Genomic DNA, 14,839 nt, shown 5'->3' with positions numbered 1-14,839 from the left:
AAAATTAATAATAAAAAAAATTTGTGTAAAATTACAATATATGCCACTTGAGTAACAAATTTCGTTACTCAGGATGAGTAACTGGGGCTTGCTCGTATTATAAATCGCTCACTATTTGACAACCATGCACCTAGGGGTTTAACTTTGATAAAAACAATCACTAATTCGTTCTCTATTCAAAATAAACAACACAAATATTTAAAAACGGATGGAGTAATATCATAGACACTCGAGAATGAGTAATGAAGTAATGACGTGTTGTATGAAAACTAAGAATACAAGGACCGGCACTTTGTAGAGTAAAGACCTCGTCATATCCTGTCAATAGAATTGAATAAAATCAAATTTAATAATTTCGGCCATACAAGTTACATACCAATCTATATTATACGCTCAATCATACACCTCACACAAAATTCCAATCAAGAAAAAATTAAAAAGGACATTTTTAGCCCTTTTAATTACAAACTCTAATTTTGTCAAACCTTACCTTATATAAAGTTTATTTTGCCTCATTTTCTTATATTATTAACCAACCACACTACTATCAATCTCTTTATTATCTCTCTCTTCCATTATATACTTCTTCAACACCAAACCTAAAAACAATATAATTCATTCTTTTAGTCAAACCCTTCTTTCTCTCTCTACTTTCTCTCTCTACACACATTTCACACTTAATTCCATGTCTAATGAAGCAACTAATTACCATCATAATATCTATAATAACCACTCTTCCATGTCTAATGAAGATCATCAATCTATATTAGACAATACTAATTTCTTCTCATTTTTTGATAACCCTAGTAATTTTAATACACCTTGTGTAAATAATAATAATTCTAATAATGATGATAATTATTACAACTTTAACGAGTTCTTACATGGTTCTTCTATGGATTACCCTACGCTCGCGAAGAGCGTAGGGTTATCCCCTACTTCCTCGGAAGTGTTTTCCTCCGTTGTCGACGAAAATCCGGGAAAGGCTAAAGAAAAGGAGGCAGCGGCAGCTATTGTTGTTGGAAATGGGGGTAATAATAATCCTAGCACTCCTAACTCTTCCATCTCTTCCTCTTCTACGGAAGCCGGTGGCGCTGATGATGGTTCGGTTGGGAAGAAGGATGATAAGCAGCACCCTAAAACGGTTGATGATCAAGATGAGTTAAAGCAAGGGTATGTTCATTAACACTTCATTTGGTAAAGAAGTAGAATATTATTAGTGATTTTTAATTCCTTAATTAATTATTATATTTATATAGCTTGACCAAAGGGAATAAAAAACTTTTCAAAAAATAAAAGAATATCTCTATTTTTTATGTTCATATTTGTTATAAAAGATCTTGAATTAGTTCATTAGTTGTATTTTCCTCAACTTGACTAGGGATGGAAAGTTATTATTACCACTTCAAAATAATTAATAACTTAAGTTCATGTATATATGTTGATGATAATTGTGTAGCAGAAGAAAATATTAATTAAGACATTCAATAAAACAATCAGAGCAACCCATCTTTGACAAATTATAATCTAAGGAACAAACTTCATATAGCGTGGTGCATAGAGGTTGTCGGTTAAACTTGGACCATCCATATTTGTTCCCATTACTGGCATTAGTAAGTACTCCCTTCATCTTTAAAAGTTCTTGTATTTTATTTTTTCGAAGTAGTCACCATCCAAACAAGTTGAATTATAAGAGACAGAGGAAGTATAAATTTTTATCATTATGAAAATTACACTAGAATTCATAAGTACCCATTAAATAGACTATGCAAAGATTAGTCATCAAAGTATAATTAGGATTATGGCTTGCCCTAGATTGACCTAACACTAGAATACTAGATCAAACCCTCTTCACATCACTACCCTTCGCGACACATTTTATAAACACTTAACTATATTTTGATGATGCAAATTGATATCAATGTATGTATCATGAACATACAGGACTAATAAGGGAAAGAAGAAAGGGGGAAAGAAGGAAAAAGAACCGCGATTCGCGTTCATGACGAAGAGTGAGATTGATAATCTTGAAGATGGGTATAGATGGAGAAAATATGGGCAGAAAGCCGTCAAGAATAGTCCTTATCCTAGGTATGTATGTATGTTATCACATCTAATCATTCTAATAAGCATTCCTTTTCTTTTTTCTTTGCCTCCACCACTTTTGGAAGTTTCAAGTACGATAATTTAGCTAGTATTTAAAAACGCGTTTTCACATCATAATGTTTAATTACATTAGTTTAATCATGCTTAAGTATGAAATTTTGATTCATGAATTTAACGTGATGATAAAATGCTATGGTACAGTATAATATATGTTTATGAAAATGAAATATACATTATGTTAGGTAATTTCCTTAGACTAAATATTTGAATGATCATACTATATGACTATGTGTTGAATGATATAGTACATAGTAATTAAAACTTTGTATGTTCTAGAGCAAAATGTTGACAAATTATTCACATTAATATGTGGGATATTATAATTAAGAACCGGTAATTGTAATTCTCAAATATGAGAAGGTAATTTTGAGAACTAGTCTTTTATTTGATAATTGAATCTAGTGTTTTAATTAATATACACCGTTTAAATAAATCTAGTCGTATAACTTTTTTGAAGGATGGTGATACCCGAAATAAATTCGGTCTACATCAATTCGATTTTTTAAAATTGGTGCAAGCATCAATTCTTTATTTGTACACGAGGATTTCTAAACCTCTACCTACTTGATACCACTTTGGTCTCTACCAAGTGGGGACCAAGTGTACTTTTGCCGACACTTTTGTCTTTAGTGGTTTGGTTCTGGTTTCAACGTGGATGGTATACCAACAATAGCCAAGTTAAGCTTAGATGGTATTCTTCTTTGATACCTACGAACTCTTAGATGGTATTTCTTTTTAATACCTTCGAACACTTAGATGGTATTTCTTTTTAATACCTTTGAACACTTAGATGGTATTTCTTTTTAATACCTTCAGTCTCTTAGATGGTACCTACGATTGATACTATCTAATACCTTTTCAATACCAACGAACACCTTACTGGTACTTACAAACTTATATAATATTATATCAGCTAATTTTTACTTGTTTCTTGATTAATGACTTTTAACGGTACTAGTTATCACAACTCTACTACTTATACATCAAAATAAGTTATTTTAACAGTTTAATAGCCCACCATGCTTCGCAATAATTATTATTTAACTAGAGAGTTTTGACCAATACCTGAACTTAGTCGACAATGGAACCTCCGGCGTTCTGAGCTTCCGGCTTTACCAAGGTAGCTAACCCCAACCCTGTCTTCCTTAGATCAGGCTCAGCACAGATCTATTTCGTTTCCTACCTTAGACCGTAATCTCTAACTAAACAATCCTTACTGTGTTTATGATGGGAATATTTAAACAGAAAGATAACTCATTTGATATATAAGGTTCAAGGGGATAACGTTCCCTTCTTGAACTAAACTTTTTATTTAATTTGAAAAGATTACAACACTCATATATTACAACACACAAACTGAAAGCTTAAACAGACATAAGCTGAACTAGAGTTTTCTCTACTTTAAGAGAGATGGAGAACCAATCTGTCTCTTAAGGTGAGTATTTTTCTCTAGAGGACTCTATATTATTTTCAGAGTAATTCTCTAACTAACTCTTCCAACTCTGCCTTCACTTCTTTGCCTAATGCCCTTTATATAGGGAAGGCTCACAAACGTCACCGACACTTTCTATGGTTTACAGAAAACCATGACTCAGCAAGTGAATATCATTCACTGCTTTTTTAAAGATTCTTTAAAACAAATAAAACGTGCTACAACAGTAAAAGTAGAAACATAATTGCTGGAGTGGGCTCATAACTCCATCATGTCTTTGTTGTCCATACTGTCTTCATATTGGACGTACATTGGGTTGTCTTCTTCTATACCTAGCTCCATCACATATTTAGCTGTATAGGATTCATCCCATGTGACAAAGATCTCCAATAAGTGCTCTTTTCCTTCTAAGGATAAATATCTCCCAGCTTCAACTTGTTCTAGATAATCATACACTGATTCGCCATGTAATATTCCTTCCTCTAGATAATTCTTTAACCATTCTGGTGCCACTATAGTAGTATTTCCCACATGTATTATGACTGGTGGTTCTTCCTTTATTGCTATGAACTGGTTAAGATACTGAGCAATATAGAAAAATCCATAAGCTCTTGCTTCTGTAGGATCTTTTACTCGTTTCTACTGGATACAGATTGGATCTTTGAGTTTGCGGTGAACTTCTTCAAACATGATCAGGAAATGAGGAGAGCTAATTTTTCCTTCAATCATTTCGATGTTTGCACTTTGCACTTGGACTTGTTCAACTCTTCCTTTGTATCTTGTAGCTTCGTAAATTCTCCTAAAGACATACTTCTGGAATTTTGTGAGTTTTTCAAAGAACGTGGTATTACTATCTGGAAATGGCACAATACTATGGACCATCCCGTAATCCCAAGCTCTGTAGTGCTCCGCTACATAAGGTGCCCTTCATTCAGGTGAATGTGGATGAATTGACACAGTACCCACTCTGGAATTGGTTCTGAACATTATTCTACTTCCCCATAAATCATAGACATCATACATCTTGTATGACCTTGATACGACTAGATCATACCAGAACTTAAAATTATTATCTTGTATTTTATTTAGTATAATATCCTGAATATCAGGAATGAGCCTCAAGATTATGATCATTACTTTATACATTAGGAATCTTCGAACAGCTACATGACAACTTTTGATCAAACCATCTCGGGATCTCTTTTTTGATGAAACGATCATGGCCTCCATCAAGGCCCAAGTGGAGGGTGAAACTCGCTCCATTATTTTATCAGTCTCTTCAATAAGAGTTTTTCTCTCTGCCTCCATCTTTTCTATTTGATGGGCAGGAGGTTTTTCTGATGTCTTGTGCTTCTTCATCATTAGCCAATTCTCTGGTCAAGCTGTCTGCTAAAGAATTCTTTGTTCCCTGTATATGTTCAACAGTAAAAGAGAATTGGTTAAGCCATAATTGCCAACGCAGGAGTCTCCCTTGCGCTTGCATATTAGACAAATTCTTTTTAACAAAACCGAGTATGCCTTTGCAATCTGTTCTTATTAAGAACTGTTTAGGGGCTAAGAAGATTAAGAACTTCTCGATCCCTCTAATAACTGCAAGGATTTCTTTTTGCATTGTAGGATAATTTAACTCAGCTTTATTAAAACTTCCACTGCTATATCTGCAAAGTTTTTCTCCTTCTTTTATTTTTAACACAGCGCTCCAGTGCTCATTACTAGAATCTGTTTCAAGGATTAAATCATCTTCACTGGTAGGTAGTGTTAGTACAGGAAGATCTTTACACATAGCTTTTAAATTTTTAACAATTTTAGAATCACAATCCTTCCAGCTCCAAGTTAACTCTTTCTTGAGTTTTTTTTGTAATGGTTTTCTTAATAGAGCAAGATTTTCTATGAAATCAGAAGCATAGGTTAAACATCCTAGAAATCTTTCTAGTTGTTTTCTATCTTCAATTTTATCAGGAAATTTTTCAATCTTTTCTAGGATATGCTTTTGCAATATAATTTGTCCTGCTTTAATTTCTAATCCTAGAAACTCAATTTCTTGTTTAGCATATACACATTTATCTTTTCCAAGGATTATTCCATGTTCAGCACATTTTTGAGTTACGGCTTTAAGATCATTCTTATGCTGTTCTAAATTCTTTGAGAAGATTAAAATATCATTTATGTAAACCAAACAACAATGATTAAGTTCTCTAAAAATATTATCCATTCTTCTCTGAAATATTTGTGGAGCATTTTTTAATCCAAAAGGCATGACTAACCATTCATAATGCCCTTGAGGAGCACTAAATGCAGTTAATGGAATGCTTTCTTCTTCCATTTTAATTTGCCAATAACCACTCTTACAATCCATTTTAGAAAACCATGCGGCTCCTTGTATTCTATTAAATAACACAGTTTTGTTAGGAATGTAATAGCCATCAAAAACAGTATTGTCATTTAGTTGTTTATAATTAATGACCATTCTAGCCTTACCTCGTTTTTCTTCTGCATGGTTTCTAACCATGAACGCTAGACTGTTATGAGGACTCTTGCTATTCCTAATTAACTTCTTATTCAACAATTCTTTTATTTGCTCATCGAATTCTAATATATCTTGGTAGGTATAAACCATTTGTCTTACTCTGATAATCTTATTAGGATTTGTTAAAGTTATCTTAGCAAATGCTTTATCCCTTTCCCAATGCTCTAAAGGATTTGTTGAATATAATTTTTCACATAACTTTTCTTGTTGCTTATTAATTTGATCTATTAATGATGATTCACACTCAGAAATTCTAAGTGCAACCTCTCGTTGTGTAGGTGTAGGTGTAACCCTATCACCACGCTGGCTGCGCGTAAATTCCATAGTCTGATAGGTATAAGCCTTTGATATTTTTTGTATAGGAACAGAATGACCATTAATAGTAAAGATTATCTGATCAATTGTTTGAGTGCATGGGGAGTATAATCTTTGAAAGTTATTTCCTATTATCATATCATGACTTGGCTGATCAGTAGCCCATAAAATAGGAATAACACATCGAACTCCTCCAATTTCTATTTTTAAATCTTCAATTATCTCCGTATGCATCATGATACTATTATTAGCGATTCTAACTTGCATAGGATTTTTAGCCTTTTTCCATAAGAATTCTGGAAATAATGATCTTTTTCCAAAACATGTAGAGCAACCACTATCAATATACGCACATAATTTATATCTATTATAATCTTCGATGCATATATCAATTGGAATATAAATGCTATTAGGATTAGTACTGGTTACTTCATTACAGGCTTCCATTTGCATATTAACTTCATCTTCATATACTGATTCACTCACAGTTTTAGTCTTATATCCAATTACTTTCCTTTTATCAATAGGATTATTTAAATATTCATTTAACTCAAAACTAGAACATGATCCCATATCAATGCTATGCCTTGCAGGTTGTTTTAAAGCCTTTTTACTCTCATATTTTTCATTTAGTTTCTTTAGTAAAACTAATATTTCTTCTTCATCTTCTTCTGGCTTCTCATCACATGGTTTCTTTAATTTTATAATCGTAGAGTTTTGTCTACTTAGGCTTGGTGTTCTAAAACTCATATTTCTCTGTATCTTAGGTCTCGTAGTTATTCCAATATGGAGTAATCCTGATTCATCAATTAACATTTTACTTGATCTATTACTGACTGCAGGATTCATAAAGAATTCTTCCCAAGTTTTTTCAATTTCGATTTCGTTAGGATTTACTTTTATAGGTGTAATTTTCTTCTTAGGGCCTCCCCCTTGCTCATACTTCTGAGCATCGACTATTTGTTTTTTAAAAGATGTGTCTATAGTGTTTACCAACTTATAAACCACCTTCCATTTTAATTGTATGGGTCGTGTTCCTTTATGCATTTTTACTCCTTCTGTTAGTAGTTTGATAGCTAAAAACTTAGACAAAAATGAGTCTTCTAAGCTCACATAATATCTAGGTTCACATATGTAGCTTACCGTTCCTTGACTTAAATTACATGTGATACCACTGATTATTTGATCATAAAATTCTTGATGTCTAACATCACAAATAAAACTTAAGCACTTAACATCTTTGCCAAAGTCTTGTAAAGGAGTTATGTATACTTGTACTGCACCAATACAGATGTAACTATAATTTCCTTTTTCTTTATGTTTTTTAATACTTTTCCAGTTTATGATGTTAATTTCAGTTGCTTTTTGTTCACAATCTTCGATTACTATACTTCCTTCCATTTCTTCACATACATATTTAGTTCTTGTTTTAAAGAAAGAAGTTTTAAATATTTTATCCTTAGTAATCTGAGGAAAATTCCAGCTTTCTTTGTTTTTCTGGTCTAGGTCATTATCTTCAAATGAATATTCAGCTCTTTTTAATTGACCTATAGTCATTTTGCTTTTATCCTCATCATTGTCATCTGATTATGAGTTTTCTACTTCTTCTCCTTCCATCATATTATTTATTTCTTCGTAATTTTCATCTTCAAACTCACTGTCTTCAGGTTCTTCATTATACTCATTTTCTTCTTCTATTATTTCTACTATTCCTTTATTATTACTTAAAGCTAATTCTAAAGCCTCGTCTTCTGGTATTTCTATGTAATCCCAACTACCTAAGGCTTCCATTAATTTATGATTAGCTTTCTTACATTCATTAGCATAATGTCCTAATTCTCCACAAGACCAACACTTGCATGTTTTTTTCTTCTCAGGACAATATGTTGCTTTTCTGAAAAACCTACTTGGTTTTCTATATTTATGTTTATAGTACTTCTTTTTATAGGTTTCTCCTCTTGATCTGTCAAATTTATTTTTCTTATAATTCCTTTTCTTATTATAGTTTTTTCTTTCACATCCATAGTTATTTGGGAAATCCCAATAAGTGAGAAATTGTTTCTTCATTTGTTGAGTTCCTGCAACTTCTCTACATTTCTTTTCAATCCATTTTCTTAAAAAGGCAATTCTGTTTCCTAGGGCATCCCTAGCTAAGAATTTTTCTTTCCATTCTTGATATTTTTCGCTAATTTCTTCATTAAGGGGACTTGGTAATTTATCATAGAACATTCCAAGATTTGTCTCATTTTCTCCAATTTTATAATAATATGTCTCAAACTCCATAATGTAACTCTCAACATATTTCATATTACAGATGGACAAATTACTTAACTTTCTTTGATATTCTATTCGTTTTTCATTAGGATCAGCTCTTGGACCAATGAATTCTAACTCAATGAATTGACATAACTGCCTAAACATTCTAGTAGGAGATTCACTAGTTCTTAATGTAGCTTTGACTTCTTCATCTATTCCATCGTACCAATCTTCTACACAGCCATAAAAACTATGTTCGATATAATTTAAGAAATTCTCAGAAGTCCAGTCAGTATTCAGGTTGAGTACACTACTCATGCTCTTTTTCCACTGATCTAAAACATTTTGTCTATCTCTTACTCCGTCTAACTTAAGCTTATATCCAGTTTGACTTATGGGTTCAAGAGTTACTTCTTCTTGTTTAGGAATTTGGTTTGGCATAACCTTGACACTAAACCGGGTAGTTTTCCATGGTATGTATCTTGGTCGTGTACAACTCCCTTCTCCTTGATATCTGGGTCTTTGGATAACATTATTTACGTTAATGTTTTCATCAATAATTTCTTCTCCCACATCATTATTATCCATTATTCTTTTACCTAGTTTATTTTCAATCTTTTGTTGGACTACTTCTATGGGTAGAAAATCCAGATCATTTAATTTCATTAATCCCATTTGTTGATATAGGTCTTCTTCTAAAGTAACATAGTTATTTTCTTCTATAGAAGAAATCCCTTTTTTAGAAATTAAATTCATGATTTCGTTAAGCTTATTAGGGTCTTCTTCCTTATCGAATAAGACTTGTAATTCTTCAAGTGTTTTCTCCTGAAGATGATGGCTCATTTTTAGTCTCTTGATTACTAATAGGTCTTTTAGGAAGTGATACAGTAAACTTCTTATTTTTATCTAGATTTTGAAAAGGATATTTATATTTATATGGAACAATCTTTTCCTTACTAGGTGATACTTCTTTGTTAAACTGATGCCTAACCTCGTTTGTCAAAGCAAGTTGTACTTGTTTAACTTGTTCTTTTAGCTCACTTAAATTTTTATTAATCTCGGATATTTCTGTTGATAGCTTATGCTCACTACTCATGCAACGACAATGTATACTACCAACTTCTACTTTAAGCTCACCAATTTGATCTACAATATAATTAAGGACTGGGCCAAGATTATTAGAATTTTCTGGAATATGATAGTAATGCTTAAAATCAGGCTTTTTACACTCAGTAGATGGTCTAGTATTCTCCAGTTTTACCTAATTTAGCTTTTAATAGTATGGCTCTGATACCAATCGAACACAGCTAGATACCAACTAAGTTTTAATTAGGATACCAACTATAAAGCTAATTATACCAACTCTAATATTTGTTTAATATGATACCAACCGCAGTACTATGATGATACCAACAAGTTATAGGATGGTATTTTGATACTACTCACGATGGTATTGTCTATATAGATCGTTGGTGCTTACAGATAAGGTACTTTTTTTTTTTTTAATATTAAATTACGAAAATGACCTTACTAGAGACCACCTTGGTCTCTACCTACTTGAGACCAAGAATTCCTCTTTGTACACATGCAAAAAATGTAGTTGTAATAGTTCCACGTTTCTAATTGAAAAGCAAATAAAAAAAAGTTTTGTTTCATTTGGCAGAAAACGGCACAAGTTTAGGAATAATGTCAGGAGTTAGGACACCCTATTGCTATTTGCTAGTTGTAGGGATAAAGTTGCGCCGATATGGAGAAGATTAATTCCGTGTACAAATTATATTGCTTATCTTTTGAATTTATGCAAACCTATTTTATCACTCTAGTTAACGTGTTTAAATTTGATTCATCAATAGGGTACAAATCCAATTATTATGAAGTTGATGAATGATGATATTAATTCATTATTATAGATAATGTACATGCAATGGTTTGGCTAGGCAAATTTAATAATAATTGGGACAAGATTTTCTTATTGGTAAGATATGTAAATCAATTTCCATTAAGTAATTGAGCTATACATTAAACCTAGGAGTTTGGTAGGCTTTCATCTAAGTACTATTTCTAAATTCCGATTTTTGTTTTATAATAACGTTGACATTGAATTTTGATACTTTTTACGGAGTACAAACTTAAGATCGATTAAGATTATTAATTACTTCCTCCGTTTTCTTTTACTTGCAACACTTTCCTAAAAAGGAAATGTCATAATACTTGCAACAAACTATAAAAGAAAAGTTACTTTAGGGAAAAACTATACTATATCCCTTATTTAAAGCACATGGCCCACTAAATTACACTCCTAACCCCACCTTTCTTAATTACCGCGCTAAAGGGTGTATTGCATCTAAAAGAAAATGGATGAAGTATTACGTAGTATTTATGTTTTATGCACCAAGGAAAACAAGTTAGATCTTATTAATTTTGATTCAATATGATTTTTTTTTTCTGCTTCTGCATACTTAATATAATTCATTAATAAGTAGTCATTGGACATCAACTTTTATAATTTTTAGTAAATCCATGATAAGCGATATTAAAGCTAAAACTTTTACAAAGTCACATCATAAAAGGTAAATGTTCAAAATGAGGGTTCTAAAATTTTCAGGTAAAGAAAATATATTAAAAGACCAATAATATCTTTTTATCATCATCCCATCTAAAATGTACTCGTACTCCGTAACTACTACGGAGCAAAATTTTCTTTTCTTTTCAATTTTATATATTCTTCTTTTGCTTCTCAATGCAAGTAATTTTTTACTTTAGCACATGTCAACATAGTTTGACCCATTAATAACATGTTAGAAAAAAATTATTAAAACTTATTATTTTTAAAATATACATTAAGATTAATCTACATTTAATTTGACATGCATCTATCCAAATTCCTTACAGCCATACTACTCAAGTATTAGAAAGCGTTTCTAAGCAAGTCACTATATCCTTTGTCATTCAACGAGCTTATCATTTTCATCTTTGTATGTTTAGATCTCCGAATTACTTGTATCGAACAGTATATGAACTTGTGATTGAAATCAGATGTAAACGATAAAGTCTTAACCATTATACTATGTTGCATACCATGTTATACTTTCAAAATAATATAATAAGATATATATATATTTTTTTTACAATGGTAAGAAAAAAAAGAAAACATTAGGAAACCCTCCTCACGAGGGGAAATAAGATATGTTATAGTATAAAAGAACTCATTATGACATTCATGTATTATACTCCGTAGTATACAACTTAAATTATATTCAAGTAATTACCCTAAGCATTCCCGTAAAAAAAAATAATAATAAAAAAAAATTACCCTAAGCATTAAACGAGTCCAAATAAAATTTAATTAGTAAAAAAATCAAGTAAAAAGTCTAATGCATACCTTAATTTCTCACATTTTCTTGATAGCTTATTGCAGATATCACCCTATCATCTTACACTAAGAATTCATGAGGAGTTGCCACAAGCCAAAACACTACATTCCACCATCCGCTCTACCTTGCTTCTATTGAGTAATTTTAAATTGAATTTAGTACCATCTTAATTAAATTTACCTTTTTTTTCCAATATTTTGTTTATGACAATTTCACTAAAAGCTCCTATACTATAGTCCTTTTTTTAGTGTTTAAAAAGCCACAAGGGTGAGTATTGAAATTCGATCCCAAGATCCTATAGAAAATGAAGCTGGAAGGGAAGCTCTGAAAACCTAAGCTATTCCTCGCTCTCTCCTTTACTCTTTATTCAAATCCCTAGATTTCTTTAGTCCTATGCATGGCAAAATAATCCTTAAATATTTCTCCCTATATCTCGTTTAGCTTCCTCAACACTAACTCGCTTAAGCCGAGCTTGCTTTCCTACCACCAAGGCCGGTTGTTAAACATGTATAGCAACCAGTTGTGGAAAAGTATGGCAACCCACCATAATCAACAAAATTAAACCATAAATAGCCATGCATCACCCTCAAGGTATAAATTTGTGCATAGTTTATAAATGTTTGATCAAAGAAAATGTAGAAAAGATAAAGAAAAGTTTAGAGAGTATGCATGGCAACAATATAATAAATAATACTCCCTCCGTCCCTTAATACAATGCTTCTTTTGAGCATTTATTTCTCACATAATAAAGAGAAAGAGACATTGTATTAAGGGACGGAGGGAGTAGTATTCAATAATGATCGTGGACTATGCCGAGTTTCTGCTGCAATTTGCTAAAATATCTAGAAATAATTGAGTTGGTAGAAATAAGCAAGGACCATTTCTTTCAATTCCAAATTCCATTAATCAATTAAAAACAACGGTCAACAAGGGTTTCTCGTTTTCAATTCCCATTCCCACATCTTTTAATTCCATTTTCCAACAAACTACTACATCTCAAATCTCCCTACTTTGTTCCCAAGATTACTCGTACTATTTTTGAGAGGTGCTTTATTCCTAAGATCTTGACTATAATTAATTAATATTATTATTCACTTGTGTAAGTAATAATAATTTCATTTAAAAATATAAAATCATAAGGAGTACCTTTTTGGGGGATTATAAAATCATACTCGTACTTTATATGGAGTAATACTGTATAATTAAAGCTTGCATGGTATTGGGTGTGGCCAATCAATACTTGTTTTGTTTATCTTATTTTCTCTTATTTTAAGAAAAAAATAAGTTTAAATGATTTAAACAAAATAAATTTTGATAAGGGTTACTAATGGCTATCCAAATTCAATTTATAACTAAAAAAATTAGCTCTAATAAGATTTAATTAATAAGATAAAATAAGTTTATGTAAATATAGATTAGTACAATTCAATTCAATAAAACACACTCTCAGGCTCTCAGCCTAGCCTCATGCAGATTTATTGATGAACTTGTGCAACAACCCAAGTCTAATTGAGTAATTTATTTTTTATTTTTTATTTTTTTTATTTTTTTTATTTTTTATTTTTGGTGGTGCATTTAGCATACAATCTTTGTTTCTTAAATTTTTATTGATTTATCTTGTCTTGAGAATAAATTTTTGAATGACCTTATTGTTCTTACACTTAATTTATGTGAACTTAATTAACAACTCCATTTGAGCTTATATTAGATGATCATAATCAACTATATACACACACATTTATTGTACCTTAATTCTTAATAAATGAAGATTAAATTGTATATGTTTTCAGAAGCTATTATCGGTGCACAACACAAAATTGCTCAGTGAAGAAAAGAGTAGAAAGATCATTCCAAGAACCCTCAACTGTAATCACAACCTACGAGGGACAGCACAACCACGCAGTTCCGGCCACGCTACGAGGTCACGCTGCCGCGCTCCTCCCTCATTATTCCATGCTAGCACCACCACTACCTCCACCACAACCTTTTTCATCATCCAACATCCCTCAAGAACTACTAGCTCAACTAGGGCACTGCGGCGGTACGAGTACTAGTGTTTCATCTTTTCCACACTTCTCTCGTTTACAACAACGTAATTATAATCATCAACAACAACATAACCATCAACAGTTGCAAACGGAGGATTATGGGCTTTTGCAAGATGTGGTTCCTTCGTTTCTCTTAAAGCAAGAGCCTTAGTTATATGTTATCAAATTATATGTATGTTACTTATGAGTTTATACATATTATAATAATTATTCCAACCATGCTAATCTTATGTTATAGAGGATTTTTTTTGACTGATTTCATGATTAGCGTATACTTTACGTTGTTAATTAACTAGTGATAAAATATCTATGATACTACATGCATGCTTAGTACTTGTATCGTATTCACAATGATAACTTTATTTCTTCCTTACCCTTTAATAAGGTTGAGAGCACTTTTATGAACAGTGTGTAAGCGACTAGGCATGTAGGCAATAGAATGTGCAAATAAATATTTCATCAGTTTTTATTTATTTGGAACACTTTTTAATTCAAACTTGTTTTATTCTCTATTGCAAGAAGGCAACAACACAGTTATTAATAAGTAAAATTATTATGAAAATATCTCTTATTATTAATAAGTTAAAAATATAAAAATTTTCAATAATAAAAGTAGAAATTAAACTGAATCTAATAAGGTGTCGATTATAATTTTTTTTTTTAAATATAACCTATCAAAATTAGACAAAGTAGCATTTGTAATTAACAAATGCCTTTTACA

At 31.4% G+C, this 14,839-nt stretch overlaps 1 protein-coding gene across 1 annotated transcript; it reads left to right on the top strand.

Annotated features, from left to right (window-relative positions):
• Positions 1–664: 664 nt before the first annotated feature.
• Positions 665–14,269, top strand: LOC145612297 (WRKY transcription factor 28-like). The gene is made up of 3 exons (XM_081667666.1): positions 665–1,173; positions 1,945–2,091; positions 13,861–14,269. The coding sequence occupies exons 1-3, from the start codon at positions 686–688 to the stop codon at positions 14,267–14,269; spliced, it is 1,044 nt and encodes a 347-aa protein (XP_081523792.1). The 5' UTR covers positions 665–685.
• Positions 14,270–14,839: the final 570 nt, after the last annotated feature.

Source organism: Chenopodium album, chromosome 24 (assembly GCF_948465745.1).
Source record: "Chenopodium album chromosome 24, dcCheAlbu1.1, whole genome shotgun sequence".
Taxonomy (NCBI): domain Eukaryota; kingdom Viridiplantae; phylum Streptophyta; class Magnoliopsida; order Caryophyllales; family Amaranthaceae; genus Chenopodium; species Chenopodium album.
Note: the sequence above shows the minus strand (reverse complement) of the source record. Positions and strands in the feature narration are given on the sequence as shown.

Excerpts from the sequence above, each read along its gene's own strand:
- LOC145612297 (XM_081667666.1), top strand. The coding sequence starts at position 686 with ATGTCTAATGAAGCAACTAATTACCATCATAATATCTATAATAACCAC. Across the intron at positions 1,174-1,944 it reads CAAGATGAGTTAAAGCAAGG|GACTAATAAGGGAAAGAAGA; the intron begins GTATGTTCATTA and ends ATGAACATACAG. Across the intron at positions 2,092-13,860 it reads AAGAATAGTCCTTATCCTAG|AAGCTATTATCGGTGCACAA; the intron begins GTATGTATGTAT and ends ATATGTTTTCAG.